The sequence below is a fragment of the Octodon degus genome, unplaced genomic scaffold, assembly GCF_000260255.1.
Source record: "Octodon degus isolate 3935 unplaced genomic scaffold, OctDeg1.0 scaffold00053, whole genome shotgun sequence".
Lineage (NCBI taxonomy): Eukaryota > Metazoa > Chordata > Mammalia > Rodentia > Octodontidae > Octodon > Octodon degus.
The window spans coordinates 9,094,251-9,108,928 of NW_004524629.1; the positions used below are offsets into that span (position 1 = coordinate 9,094,251).

The 14,678-nt window shown below is 37.1% G+C and overlaps 1 protein-coding gene across 4 annotated transcripts in view; it reads right to left on the bottom strand.

Moving 5' to 3' along the window:
• Positions 1-14,678, bottom strand: part of Lsamp (limbic system-associated membrane protein) — a 692,964-nt gene that overhangs the window by 317,400 nt on the left and 360,886 nt on the right. For all 4 annotated transcript variants that reach the window (XM_023717642.1, XM_023717644.1, XM_004633319.1 and 1 more), the window contains exon 2: positions 5,222-5,454. In XM_023717642.1, the coding sequence (XP_023573410.1) occupies positions 5,222-5,454 (233 nt within the window). The remainder of the gene's footprint in view (positions 1-5,221; positions 5,455-14,678) is intronic.

Below are 14,678 nucleotides of genomic sequence, written 5' to 3' on the forward strand. Positions count from 1 at the left end.
ACACTGAGTTAGAAATAGCAGGGTAATTGCTACCATGTAAATTTAAAAAAAACTTCAATAACCTCTAAGTGTGACCGCTGCAAAGTGGATTTTTGATTCAAATATCTTCAGTAAATACAAGTTAAAAAAAAAACAAAAAAAACTGAAAGTGATGCTAGTCTAAGAAATCTTTTGGAACCAAAGAAAAAAGGTAAGATTATATGTTGAGAAAAAGAGCAGCTCAAAAATCAGTTGGAGACACCCAGAGTCAAATTCAAATCAGCTAACTGGGAATAAAAGATTATAGGCAAAAGCAGCAATGGGACTTTTGTAGGCTGCACACCAGCCCTCCAGAAATACTGCGGCAGCCCCTGCGCTGTGGCGCCAGTCGGCACAGCCATCATCTTCTTCACCATCATCATCTATTAGGTGAGAGCATGTGATCTCCAGCCATCAGGAAAGGAGACCATTGAATTTAATCCTTATAATAAATTTAGCATTATTTCAATTTTTAAATTTCTACCTATATCTCACATACAACTAAGCTGAGCATTGAAAAAAGTGGTTTACCCCCAAGTATTTTTAGATAGGGTCAGGGAAAAGTGAGAATGGAATCAGGCAGCATGACTGCAAAGGTCAGTATTTAAGCACTATTTTTTGTGATTCTCATAGTACTTTTTTTTTTTTTTTTTGTATTTTTAGGGGTCTACAGAGTGTTCAGAGTCTCACCATTAGATCGAACTTGTAGCGATTCTCCTGTTTACAGCCTCCCAAGAGCTGGGATTACAGACACATTCCACCACCCTCAGTCTCAATCGCTGTCTCAGTGTGCCCCAGGGGTGGGGCTGGCATGGCAGGCCAAGAGATCGAACCCCCATCCCCTGAGCCTGCTTTCAGGCACTGCAATCCACTGAACTATTTGGCTGGCCCTCTCATAGTGCTTTTGAGCTGTGAGGGGTCTTACTATTCTCTAATGCAAAAGAGTAGAATGTTTGCTAAATAATTTGTCAAGAAATCTGGATATGCTGGCATATCTGTAATTCCAGCACTCAAGAGTCTAAGGCAGGACAATCACTGTTACTTAGAGGTCTGGGCTACAAGGAGAGTTCAAATCCAGTCTACACTACGTAGAAAGTTTCTGTCTTTTCAGAGAAGGAAAGAAGGAGAGATAGACAGATATACAGATACTCAAAATGTATTTTCAAAAATCATGGAGCAGTACACAAAATGTCCAAAAGGCCCTTATATTAAGGTAGGTGCTATGAAACAGGGAAAAGAGGAAAGCCAAACCATGCCTAGAAGCAGAACCTTGATGTGGTGAAAGCCATGTAAATGAGAAGCACTGCATGAAATGCAGGGAGAGGAGTATGAATGGGTGGGCCCCTGATAGCCAGAATTCTGCGTGTCATAAAGGGAGATGGTTCAGCCATCTGGTGAAAGAGAGTTAAGTTAGATAATCACTAATATACAGTCAGAGAGGGACTGGGCTCTGGAGGAAGCCAGTGAAAGGTGAGTACTTCACAACTGGTGCTAGTAGAACATTTGAAGAAGGCAAGGTCTTGAGATTAAAATCACAATGGCCAGATATGCATACTTCTTCAAGGGATGAATGGGAATTTGATATTATAGATTATTCTGTAACTGTTACCACTTTACCTGGGTAGGTGTTATGGTTTGTGTCTGGTTGCTCCCCCAAAACCTCATGCAGTCATGGGGCAGACTAATAGACTTTGTGATTAATTCATGATCCAAGACACACACACACAGAGAGAGAGAGAGAGAGAGAGAGAGAGAGAGAGAGAGAGAGAGTCAGAGACAGAGACAGAGACAGAGAGACAGGCTCTTGTTATGTTGCTTTGGCTGGCCTTGAATTTTTAGGCTCAAGCAATGAGATTACATGTGTGCAATAATACTGGCTTGGGATGATAGCTCAGTGGTCTAAGTGCCTTTCTGGTAAGCTCAAGGATCTGAGTTTGAACCCTGGTACCACATGCCACATGGGCCTAATGTGAAGCTGGCCACTGAAACCAGCATGGAGGTACACACTTGTAATCCAAGCAATAGGGAGGCTGAGACAGGAGAATCATTATGAGTATAATCTGTGTAGCAAGACAGAATTGCACAAAATAAATAAATACATAAATAAGTAATTCATGGTCCAATACTGGAATTATGGGTGTGAGAGCTGTGGGGGTTATGAGTGTGAGTACCACACTCAGCCTGGGTGGATAACCTGGATGCAATTTAAGGAAGACAGACTTGCTCGGTGGAGCCATTGTTGCTTCTACTTCTCCTTTTTGCTCTTGCTCTTTGCTGCTGCCATGAAAGGCTTCTGTCCGCCATGTGCCAGTCTGTTTGGAGCCAGCTGAGTATGGATTGACACCTCCAGTAACTGTGAGCTAAATGAATCTTTTCCTTCCTTCATTTTGGATGTTGGACATTTTTCCCAGCAACAATAGAAGAGTAACTAAGACAGTAGGTGACTTGAACACTTGGTCTGTCCCTTCACTAAAACATTCCTATTTTAGACTTCATAATCCAAGGTTAAAGATGTCATCTATATACTTTTGCTGCCTGTACCACTTCTCTACTGCATACATATTAGCTAAGCCACAGTACTTGTAATCTTCCTGGTTGATTACAGTTTGATCTACTTTGTACCCACCTTATAATTTTGTCCTATAAAACATTCTGGAGAAAATGACCTCGTTGGAAACCCAATCAAGGCCGCTCCTATCTCTCAGGAGCTATTCCTGTTTCTCAATGAACTTTCCCTACTCTTAGCCTCTTTTGTCCTTTGGAATTCATTATTTAATTCTGAGAAACATGAGCTGAGTGAATCTGACATTCTTCAGGTTGGGAGTTACTTCTCTCCTGTATGAAACTGTCCAGATGCATATAATTGTTGAAAAGTTCCCTGGATGACTCAGACCCAAGAAAGAGACAGTCCTGCCTTCATCCCCCACAAACAGGCTTTGTGGCTCTTTGTCTCTTTGAAGACAATAAGGTTAAGAAGAAACTAGTAATACTTTTAATCAGGCAGAGAGGGATTTGAAGTCCTGTTCTAAGCTTAGAGGGGAGCCCGAGACAAATTCCTTATTTTGCTGAACTGTAAGCTATTTCACATGTGTGATTAAATTATTCACATCAATATTGTAGTACATACTAGAATTAAACAAAACTATACATTAATAGAAGTTCATAGCTGTGCTAACTCTTTTCCACCCCATGATATGAAATTAAATTTCAGTTACACTATCATGATCTGAGCTCTGATTCTACCCTTCCGGGATGGTCAGGTTTGTAGCTTCAAAGTATACAAATGAATAAGAAAACAAATAACAAACAACAAAATAAAACAGACTTTGGTGGTAAGAGCTCAGACTTAAACATAAAATTTTGAGGGCTGGTGCAATAGCTAGTGGACTAAGCCCCTGCTTAGGTAAGTGCAGGGTCCCAGGCACCTACAGGCCATGCTGGCCCTGCCCTATGATAAGCCTGCCACCAAGGCCTGGTGTGGTGGTGCGAGCCTGTAATCCCAGTGCTGGGTAGGATGAAAAAAGTGTGTGTGTGTGTGTGTGTGTGTGTGTGTGTGTGTTTGCATGTATATGTGTACATACTTGGTTTTAATGAGCTACTAAATTAATTCCTTGATATACTTCCATATTTCTGTTTATATTTATATATTTGAGTTAGCTGAGATCTAAAGACTAACATCTCTCCTTAGAGATTCAAGCATTCTCCACTAAACTGCAAGGAAAGCACCTTATGCTTTGGCTGTGAGTGGAACTCTACAAATCAGTAGACGTGCCTTTTATAAGAAATAAAATGAAGCTGTCAGCCATTGCAAATGTACAAGATAGAGGTCACATGACTAAACCACCCTGACACCAGACAGTCTGATGTATTTTATTCCAGTTTCAATCTGTTAATCAGAGCATCTGGGAGAGCAATAATTTAAATGTGGCAATAATCAATTCCATAACACATTAATAGAAGCTACAGTCAAACTTCACCACACCACTGACTGCACTAGAATCCTGACAGGAGCCCTAGGGCCATGCCTAATTTGCATTAAATTTACATAAAATTATAAATCAAGACTACACAAACACAGCCCTAATATTCGTTAACACTTAGATCTTTCCTGATAGATGGACTGAAACTGCTGTTGGTTCGCCTTTGCTTGCAATAAAACTGTGCAGCTGATCAGCTTTGTTTTCATTCTGCAATTAGGGGAAAAGAGACCCAAGAGAGCTATAGTTTGGGGGCATGTGTATGAGTTTTAGGGTTTCTACTCTGTAAAACCATGACTCAGATGTGCCTTTGGAAGCCTTCACCTAGAAAGAGTTGTCCCTAATGACTATACAGATCTTTGTCATTGGATCTGCTCACAAGTTATATTGTTTGTTTATTAACCAAAGATACAACCTACATAGAAATCTGGACAGCTAAGCAGATATCCTGGTCTCTGGAATTTTTATTTTCCAAAAAGACTTTTGCTGTAATAAAAACAGACAATTTTTTTTTATGAACAGAATAATTTATTGAAGGAAAATAAGCTCCTATCTGAGAGAGGGGCAGGAGTGGGGCCCAAGCAGGTTGTCCCAAAAAAAAAACATAAATATTGATAGTCTTTAGGATAAGAGCAGATACATCCAAGGTTTTTGAAATCTAGCAAATTGTCCTAGTAGCTCAGTAGCATGAGATTCCTATGGTTCTAAGTTTTGTGTCTTCTTCTTTCCCTGTTTTTCTAACTCAAGACTTAGAAAACAACATTCTCATTAAAGCACTGGCTTATAATGGGAAGGGTATTCTCTCTCCTCAGTCTTCTTATTTTTATTTTATTTATTTCATATAGGGTCTCACTTTGCATTTCAAACTCATAGTGATCCTCCTGTCTCAGCCCCTCCAGTGTTGGGATTATAGGTGTGTGCCACCATGCCCAATTTCAGGGACAGGATGGGACAACCAGGGTTCTTGGGTCACCATGGTATGCTGTACCAGGGATGGAACTCAGGTCCTTGCTCTTGCCAGGTAGGCGCTTAGACTACTGAGCTATCTTCCCAACCTGGTCTTTTTATTTTAAGTCTCTATTCTCAAAGGAAAACAGACATTTAAGTGCAGTTATATATCTGAAGCCTCTCTTTTCCAGGAAGGATTTTGCAAATATTTCCTATATTGTGATTGCTCTTGACCTCCATCTCTCACCTTACTATCCACTTATCACACCTTTTCTTACCTTGCACAATCAAGTAAACTTGAGAGGTCTTGGGCTCATGCTGTGTCTGAACGGAGCATGTGTAGGAACCCTCATCATAGACATCAACCTTCTGGATTCGGAGGCTGTATTCCAGAGAGTGACGTTTCTCCAGCTCAACCCGGGGATCCAGAGACCACTTGTCATGTCCAGCGAAAATGATGCCAGAACGGTTCAACCAGGCCACCTTCGAGTTCTTGTCTTCTACAACACATCTGACAGAGCAGAAGAATAATGTTAGCGCCTTAACCATAACTGCATAAACTTCATTCTCCACATGGTTGGACTCATCAAGACCAATGAAGAAAAATAATTATATGTACAATGAATTATTACCATGATATTTCTTGGAGTCCTAAGTATTTTCGCTACTTCTTTTGCGATCTAATTACCATCTAATGGATAAATGTCATTATATTAGATTCAGTTCAGTAATGAACAATCTGAGTATAAATAATACAGGCCAATAAAGTAAATGAGTGTTGATTTCCAAGTGGATTATCATCTTGTTTAGGGAAAGGTCATTCACAAAGAATTCCATCTGTTTAAATATTTTCCGGAATTACCCGATTGCTATTGTGGCTCTCTTCATCCATACTCAACTATGTTTTTCTTTCATTAATGTTTCCTCTCATTGTGTATAATGGTAGGTTCAAATTTTGCTCCACATTTGTAGGAATTAGAGAAAATTTGAGAGTTCACTTTGTACCCTGAAGAGTTAAGAATGGCCATTCATAGGAATGAGCAAGAGTAAATGGATAGATGTGACACTAACGGAGTTAAAGCAAACACCATCTGGGATAAGTTTCATTCCAGGTATGGAGGGCAGCAGGATGTCTGACGGCAAGATATTTAACTAGCAGCACTTCTGATTATAGTGAATGAATGGGAATGAAGAAACACATTTTATAGTTAGTGTTTCAAAGAATGTAAAGGATGAATGTTGGTTTAAATGACTATTATTTTAGAAATCAAATGTTCTTTCTGAAAGTGGAAAGAGAAATAAAGAACTAGATCAATGAAGAAGGAAATGTTTCATGGTGAATGCAGTTTTTTCCTTCAATTTTCCAGCACATAAATCCACCCCACCTTCTCTCTGTATTCCTTTGGCAAGACTTTCGTCTCTCACAGGAAGGAAGTCTCAGAACCTGCTCACAGCTGTTGAGACAGCTGTTCCATACTCTGGGGCATGAGAGACAGAAAGAGCTGGCAGTACCACAGTAGAGCAATTTAAACCATGTTGTCCTGCATTTTCTAAGTAGAGTCAAAGCCAGGTTTTTCTCTGAGGTCAAAACAGGTGGGCAGAGAGATTCAACACCCGTAGACAGAAAAGAAGTTGATGAAAATCCCATATGCTGTGCTGTCCATATAGGGGTGTAGAAGCAAACTCATCTCTCTCACAGGAAGAGAAAAGCTGAATCCTTTTGAATACTTCATTTAAGGTATGAAGATCTAATTTTACAATTATTTTAGGTGAATTGTATAATCCATTTGGAGTGAGACTCTGACTTAAATTGGGTGACAAGATATTGCCACTAGAAGTCATGTTACATTTTTCTTTCCATATTTGTTCTCATAAATGTAGCCAGACATAGGTATCATTTAGCATCTTCACATCCAAGTGTGTATTTTTCTACTATAGAGATGCTTTTGGGAATAACTTCTATGTGTGCTTGAGAATTCAAAGCTCATCTTTGGGAAGCACAAGTTCACTTAATGGATGCGGGCTGCTTCTTGCCAGCTTTCATTTGATTTTTCGTTTACACTTTTTTTGCAACATCAATTCTCTGTCTTTGGTGATAATATTCACATCTCCTCTTAAATTAGAGTCACTTAGAGTTAAATTAACAGGCTGTTTGCTGTCTTATTCTAGATCATGAATGAAGCTGTGCAATGTACACTATGTACCCTGTGCTTCTCTTTCCTACTGAGAAAAATTAAATTTTTCCTATGTAAATGTATCTCATCTTCTACTATATTTCTCCTTGTATTTTTCTCACCCAAACAGCTCAACACAATAAGAATGATATTTACTAAGTCACAGAGAATTACTCTGAGTGTCCTTTAGCACCTAACTGTTACCCTCTTCTGTCCATTTTGAAAGCACATCAGTTTATACATTAAACAAAGGCAGATTTTCCTCACTCATTTTGTCATCACTAAAACTAATTTGGAATACAATAGGCGCATAGTAAATGTATGTCATGTAAACTAATACGGTCCAGCATTTAGACTCAGGATGTATGGTTCCCTACGTTCCATGCCCCCATCCAAACAGCACTCATGAATAAACTTAACAAGACTTCTTTTCTAGGACAGGGTAAAGATTTAAGTAAGGTCTTTAGAGCCCTTTACCATTTTGGGATAGTTTATCCATAGCAAAGTTAAAACCACACAGATTGCTATTCAAAATTGTTATTTGAGATTATTAATATGGATGGCAAATAAAGAAGGAATTGAAGTAATTTTGCTAATTGGTTGTCAGCAAAATTGCCAGACCCATAAAAATTGATCCACTGAAAAAATTCACTGTGTAGAAATTTTGCCATGACAACCTATATAACATATATTTTTTACTTTGAGTTTCACCTCTGTTTAGTTTTTCAATTTATCTTTTACTTACAAGTAAATGAAAAGTATGGTAGAATATGTACCCACTTTTTATTAACTCAGGTGATTGGCTGAACACCAAGCACCAGGGCACAATGTAGTACTTTTTAGCAGGAGATTATGTCTCTAAATTTTAGAAGTTCTTTATTCTACATTAAAATTTCCAAAACAAACATATTTACCATATAAACTGCAGAATAACCCATCTGCAATGTGGCTAAAACAGTCCTAATAAAATATTAGCACAGGAATAACACAATTTCAGAACGTTATTTTTTTTCAAATTCAGATTTAAGGCAGTAACTATTTTAATCCATAAAAGATTCAAATAAAAAATGAATGGAAAAAGCCAAAGTAATAATCTCAGTTTATAGAGCTATGCTTTTTAAATGACAACTGTTACACAGGCAAATTACAGATCACCTGACTATACAAAATAAGAAACACTGATATAAAGATCCAGGTTCCCAACATTTTGAGTGAACTTATATCAAAGAGGAAGTTGGCTTGACCGTGTGATAGGCACACCTGTTGAGTAACTAAGGCTCCTAGGGTCATGTCATCTATACTATGATGTTAATAAATGCTCACCCACCTAGAATGATGCATTAGTACTACACTTTGTGGTTGATAATTGTGTATTTCTAGAGTTTATCTCCAAAGCTCTGCCTGGATAAGTCATAAAAATATAAAGAGATGTATGGAAAATCATTGCACTGTTGTATGTTGCTTGACTTAGTTGAGATTTACAAAGGTCTGAACCTTTTCAAAGTGAGTATCTGTGCCAAATGAAAGGGTCAAAGAATGTCCCTTTACTTTGGGTGGGATTCATAGCAGGTGAAGGCGATGTAGTGGTGTAATACAGAGAATGAACTCTGCAGAACTCTCTCAGTGTCAGGACCTTACCATTTTACTTGGTTTCTTGATATGAGCTCATCACACTCGACATTACATTGAAATTACTTGCTTTTATCTTTACTCATTGGGTTACTAAAGACAGTGACTTTCTTGTAATTTACCCATGGAGACTTACTGAATTTAGTGACATAAACATTATTTATGCAGTAACACTAAAATGTGATATAAAGTGAATTTATTTTAATAAACTGTTATTAAGTCATCTATTAAATGTCTGATAATTTTCTCATAGGTAAGGAGTAAATTAATTAATACTTCAACATTCCTTAAAATTCATTAAAAGTATCTACTAGGAAGCCAACTTAAAGAGTATTGTTGGATTATAGAACAAGGTAAAGGTAATTCTTGGATTATAATACAAAAATATAAGCAAAGGGAAGAAAGAATGTACAGTTTGTTTTTGCTTCAGGCAAAGACCACTTCTGTGCACTAAATCTATGTTGCATTTAAAAAGTATGAAAAGAAGTATAAAGAATTAAATAGGTGTTTAAGTATTTGCTGACTTGAACTGTGAACCATTAACTATCAGGATGTTATCTACCTTAACTATATAACTGATTTTATAAAATCAGCTTTAAAAATAATAGGAAATACAAGCAAGCAAACTTTTACCTTCCCTGCTCACTATATTCAAATCCATAAAAGTGACATGAAAAATCAATGCACTCATAAAAATCTCAAGCATTAGATCTCTGCAAAGGCTTTATACCATGTATTTTATGCAGACTACATGAGCCAGTGCATTGACAAATCTAACTATACTACACAAGGCTGGGAGTTGTAGTTCTAAAATTATAAATACAATTGGATCCAGAAAAGAAATGATAAATTACAGTTGAATCAACAAATTATTTAATAGCACATTTGCTGATAGGATATCCATAATATAAGTGATATATATGTGCCAGATATTGCGTGTTTATTTGCTGTAAGAAGTATCTCTTTATAGTTAACATGCATTATAGGCTACAAATATACCAATGTTGCATTTATAGTTATGCATGCTTAGCTTTATATAAATTATTTATATTTCTCAGGAGTATAGTCCAATATTTTCATAGATAATAAATATATTTTATTCAGTCTCTCATAAAATTATTGTTTATTTAAATCTCTATTCCATAAATATATATATAATTCCTTTGCTCCAAATGGAAATTAAGTCTGCATTAAAATAAGCTTGGAGTTAATGAATCATGCCCCTTTTGTTTTTTATTTTAGTATCATAATTGTGTAATGACATAATCTTATACATAGTTAAAGACTTAGTCTTATACATAGTTAATAGTGACAAAAAGTTGCAATGTATTTGGTCCCTAATTTAATGGTGGGGATATCATTCATTTTGAGTGTTCTTTCCTTTGGGAAATCATTATATTTGAGATTTTTTTTTCTTTTTTATAAAATTAGTTAAGTGAAAACTAAAGATATATAAGCGAAAAACAATTCAGGTGGAATATTTTTGATGTTTTAAGGAAATACTAGCTTTCTTCCACAGGAATTTTTTACCTTATTATTTTTACAAATTTATGAATCTTCCTTTATTTATAAAATGTGGAAATATTCAATATGTAGCTGGAAAGGAAGTCTTCAAGAATATGTTAGCCCTTTAGCTCAATACCATTTGCTTTGAAACTTCAGTCTTTCAAATAAAACCTTTAGTAAATCAGCACAGAATCATTCCACTCTGGAAGGAAAGACAATTTTCCTGGGAAGTGATGCTATAAATTACCAGCATCAGAGTGTGGAATCAGGGAGATTTCTAAAAAACAGATGGAATAAACCATCATTAAAATAACCCAGACTCTTCTGAGTCAGAAGTCCTTAGTCTGGTTTTACAACACTATTTTAAGTATAATGAATTCCAAGAACTATGCAAATACATTTAAAATAAAGCCACCTAGTTAAATGCCAAATTTAAGGAATTTTGAATTAGCCATCATTTTGGTTCATCTCCGCATCATTACCATGTTCTAAGATTAGATTCAGGCAGAAATAAAAAAGAATTTGGAGGTTTAGAGCTGACCCTCAGGGATTCCTATTGGTTTCCTTGTTCTTTACTACAACAATAAACTTCAATTCCCAAGGATTTTGTACCCAGCTTTACTTTCCTAACTTTTAACAGTAAAGTAATTTTAAATTAAAGTATGTAATTTTTAGACATAATGTTACTGGACACCTAGTAACCTGCAGAATAGTGTGTTTTGTTTTGTTATTTAAAATGTATTTATCACAGGATCTATAGGGTCTCCTACACTAACTGGACTCATTGTGATCCTCCTGTTTTCAGCCTCCTAAGTGCTGAGATTATAAGTGTACACCACCACGCCCAGTCTCAATCACCTATCTCAATGAGCCCCAGGGCTGGGGCTAACGCACACACTGGGGATTGAACCCCGGTACCTGTACTCTGCCTAAACAGGCACTTTAGTCCACTGACCTATCTCACTGGCCCTGGTTTAAGTGTTATATACACTAGGAAATAAAGAAGAAATAGGTGAATTGCTTTACTATGATATATGCTTTATTGTGGTAGATTGAAAAATCTTCAAAATCTCTGAAATATACTATAATAACAATATCTGATATTCATATAATGTTTACTATCATAAAATGTTGGACATATGATGTGATATTACATGAATGAAAAGGATGGGGCAAGAATTTTTATTTTGACGTTTGGAAAGACTGTGGGCTGGAGAGATAAGTGATTGTATGATATAGTGAATTTTAAACATGAAAAGAAGCACCCAGTGGTGTCTACTATTATTGAAGAGATTCAGTGTTCTTCTTCTATAACACAGAAATAACAACTACTTTTTAAAAATGGGTTATAGTTATTAGATGGGCTAATATATGTAGTGTATCTGAGGAGTTTTGGAGGAGTTTAATAAAATTTTGTTCCCACACCCTTTCATGTCTTTAAGCTTGAATACTCATTCTGTAGTAGTGCAAGGCTTGGGCTAAAGCCAACAACTTCCAAATTTTGTAGTTTAGTCTAACCCTTGCTTATTAACAGAAAGATTAGTTGGAGGGCTGTGTCCTTACACATCAGATTTCTCCTTCATCCTCTGATCAGCAGTGAGCCCCTTAAGTCTGCTCAGATTTAAAAGAAAAGCAGGATGGTGCAGCATGGTTATATAGTGTAGTATATTAAAAAATGTATGAAAAGAAGTATAAAGAATTAAATAGGTATTAAATTAAACTGAGGCTTAGTGTCACCTCTGGAATATCTTAAAAGGATTTTTGGGATACTTGTGTATAGACCACTTAGGCCATAACTGTTTCATTACTTTCAGTCAGATGTTCTTACTTCTTTAAAGTCGGAGCCCACATGGGACTGTCACCGAAGCACAGCCTGAGGAGGGGACAGCATCTGCTCACCATTCTGTGCTATGCAAACTGCAGAGGGCTGCTACAGAATTGGGGATCCTCCTCCACTGGAGGAATCATGCCCTACGGGCCTCCAGGGTGCGAGACCAGGCCTATCTAGGCTTTCACAGTGAGACGGTGGCTATTACGCTTTCCCTGAAGTGGCAAGATCACCAAGCATGTCCTTTCCTTTGAGCTACAGATTTGCCTCTTTCCATACAGTTGAGAAAAGATGAGTAGCAAATTTAAATCTTGCTTTTGTTTTGATTCCTCTGCAAGCCTCTATCATCTGTGGGAAAAAGATAAATAGAATTTCAAAGATTAAAAAACTGCTTTTAGTTATATCAATGTAAGATTGAAATTTGTTCTGGGATCTTTGTTCAGATGTGTAGTTAAACTTCTTGAGTCACTGCACAATTTAAAATAATTCCACAGCTACTTGAAGAACAGTTAATTATCTTCTGAGTCATTACTACGTAAACATCAAAAATTTTCCAACTTCTAGAAGGAAGAAAGACATAGTCTGTACAATGGAGGGTTCAGTCTTTTATCACCTTCCAGCAGTAAGGAGAAGTAAAAGTGCTTACTATAAGCTATAAAACACTTAGGATGAACACTTGGAGGTAGCAGGCATGGCTGTAAAGTCAAAAGACTGATTTCTGTAAGTCTCACTTGGAAATGCAGTCCCTAACTTTGCAGTCTTATCACATACAGCAATAGGAAAATGCTCTCCTGGGAGCAGGACACCCTTGGAGTGCGACTCCTCATTGCATCACATGCAATCAGATATATTTCAAATTACATTGTGCCCTTGAAGACATGACAATTAATAGATCCAGGACGCATGCTGCTACACCGCCTACACACAGAAAACAAATGAGCAAATAAATAAAGAAATAAAGAAGTAATTGAGGCTGCCCATTCAGGACACCATCAAAAAACAGCTCTGCTGTCCAGTTTGCCTTCACTGGTTGAGTCAGAGGCAAAAGAGACAAAGATAAAGGTAGATAAATGTAAAGAGCAGTAGAAGACTTTACTTGTAGAAATGTGTTTTGTGGATACAAGTGTAAAGGAGGACTCTAGCAGCTGCAAATTGAAGGAGATATTATCAAACAGATCCATCATAGGTGAAGGAAATGTAGTGGTCCCTCCCCCAGCTGACAGGAAGCTGCTAGATCACTGATGAATGCATATAAATCACAAGGACACTTCTCTCACGGAGAATTATAATCATATGGGTTTCTCTATCTTCCATGTTTGATTTTCTGTCACCCACTTTCCATTCTATGTCACTTCCTATATTTCTTATTTCAAAAAAAAAAAAAGAAAAAAAATTTTTCCTCTGGCATTGTCTTCCAAAGGACAGGGGTGTGAGGACTTCACCTGTGTGTGACGACCTACTTTTGTGTTTTTTCTTTCTCTTCTCATCACATTTTTCCTCCTCATCTAAACTTTTCACTGAAATCTTGTCACACTTGAACAGATCAACAATTAGCTTGTGAACTGGAGTTGAAGCCAGGTGACTTAGTAGACCTTTAGAAGTTACTGAAAGCGTTGGACTGAAAGCAAGAAGTAACAAGTTAGAATGAAAGACCAGCTGGAGGAGCTCCTCTAGTGAGCCTAGCTTTCTCAGCATAGAGAATAACAGAAGTGGCTCCAGTCTTCACCTCCTCAAATCACTGATTCAGGGCTCAATGTCTCGTACTACTACATCAGCCGTGTAAGTTAACTAAAATCTCACAGCTAATCTAAGTTCAAAAGAATGCTCTAGATACTGGAGGGGAGAGTCACACTATGAGCCCTAAGAAGGACCCTACACCTCCAAGCCATCACCTCATTAGCCTGAGGGCCTTTAAATTTCATCTTGTAACAGTCTCTGTGCCTGGGTTATTCTAACATTGAAACTAATTTACAGAGATGTCTTTGCCCTTCATACAGACTCCCAAAAGATGGTTGTTATAAAGACAGAGGCTGGGAGCGAACACCTGGATTTAAGTGAAGATAAATAAAGCATTGCTTTCAAATTGTTCTTCTACTTCTTGTGGATTAGTTATGGTCATCAAAGACCTCTTGACATGACATCAAGAATTGTTGAAATCTCAGAATATGCTCTGGAATCAGACTTGTCCACCAGAGCAAGTTTATTTTTTTTTTTTTTTTCCATTTTTTCCCACAATTTTATTGAGAAATAAATAGCAATGAGACAGTTTTAAATCAAATTGGTAGGATAGTTCCAATAATTAACACATTGCATACTGCCTTCCTAGTGGTTGTTTGTTCTACTGGATGCAGAATAATTTTATTGAACATTTCATGCTTTCATTCATGGGTAAGTCACTTTTGCCTGAATTTACCGAGACCACTCTTAGAAGGCTATTCATGATTCATTAATTGGCAAACCCAATTGGCCTTTTTTTTCAATTTAATCTTTTTTTCTTTCAAATTTCGTACAGCATCTACAAGGCCTATAGGGTCTCACTACATAAATCGGACTCTTCCTGTTTACAACTTAGAAGACCAACACAATTTTGACAGCACC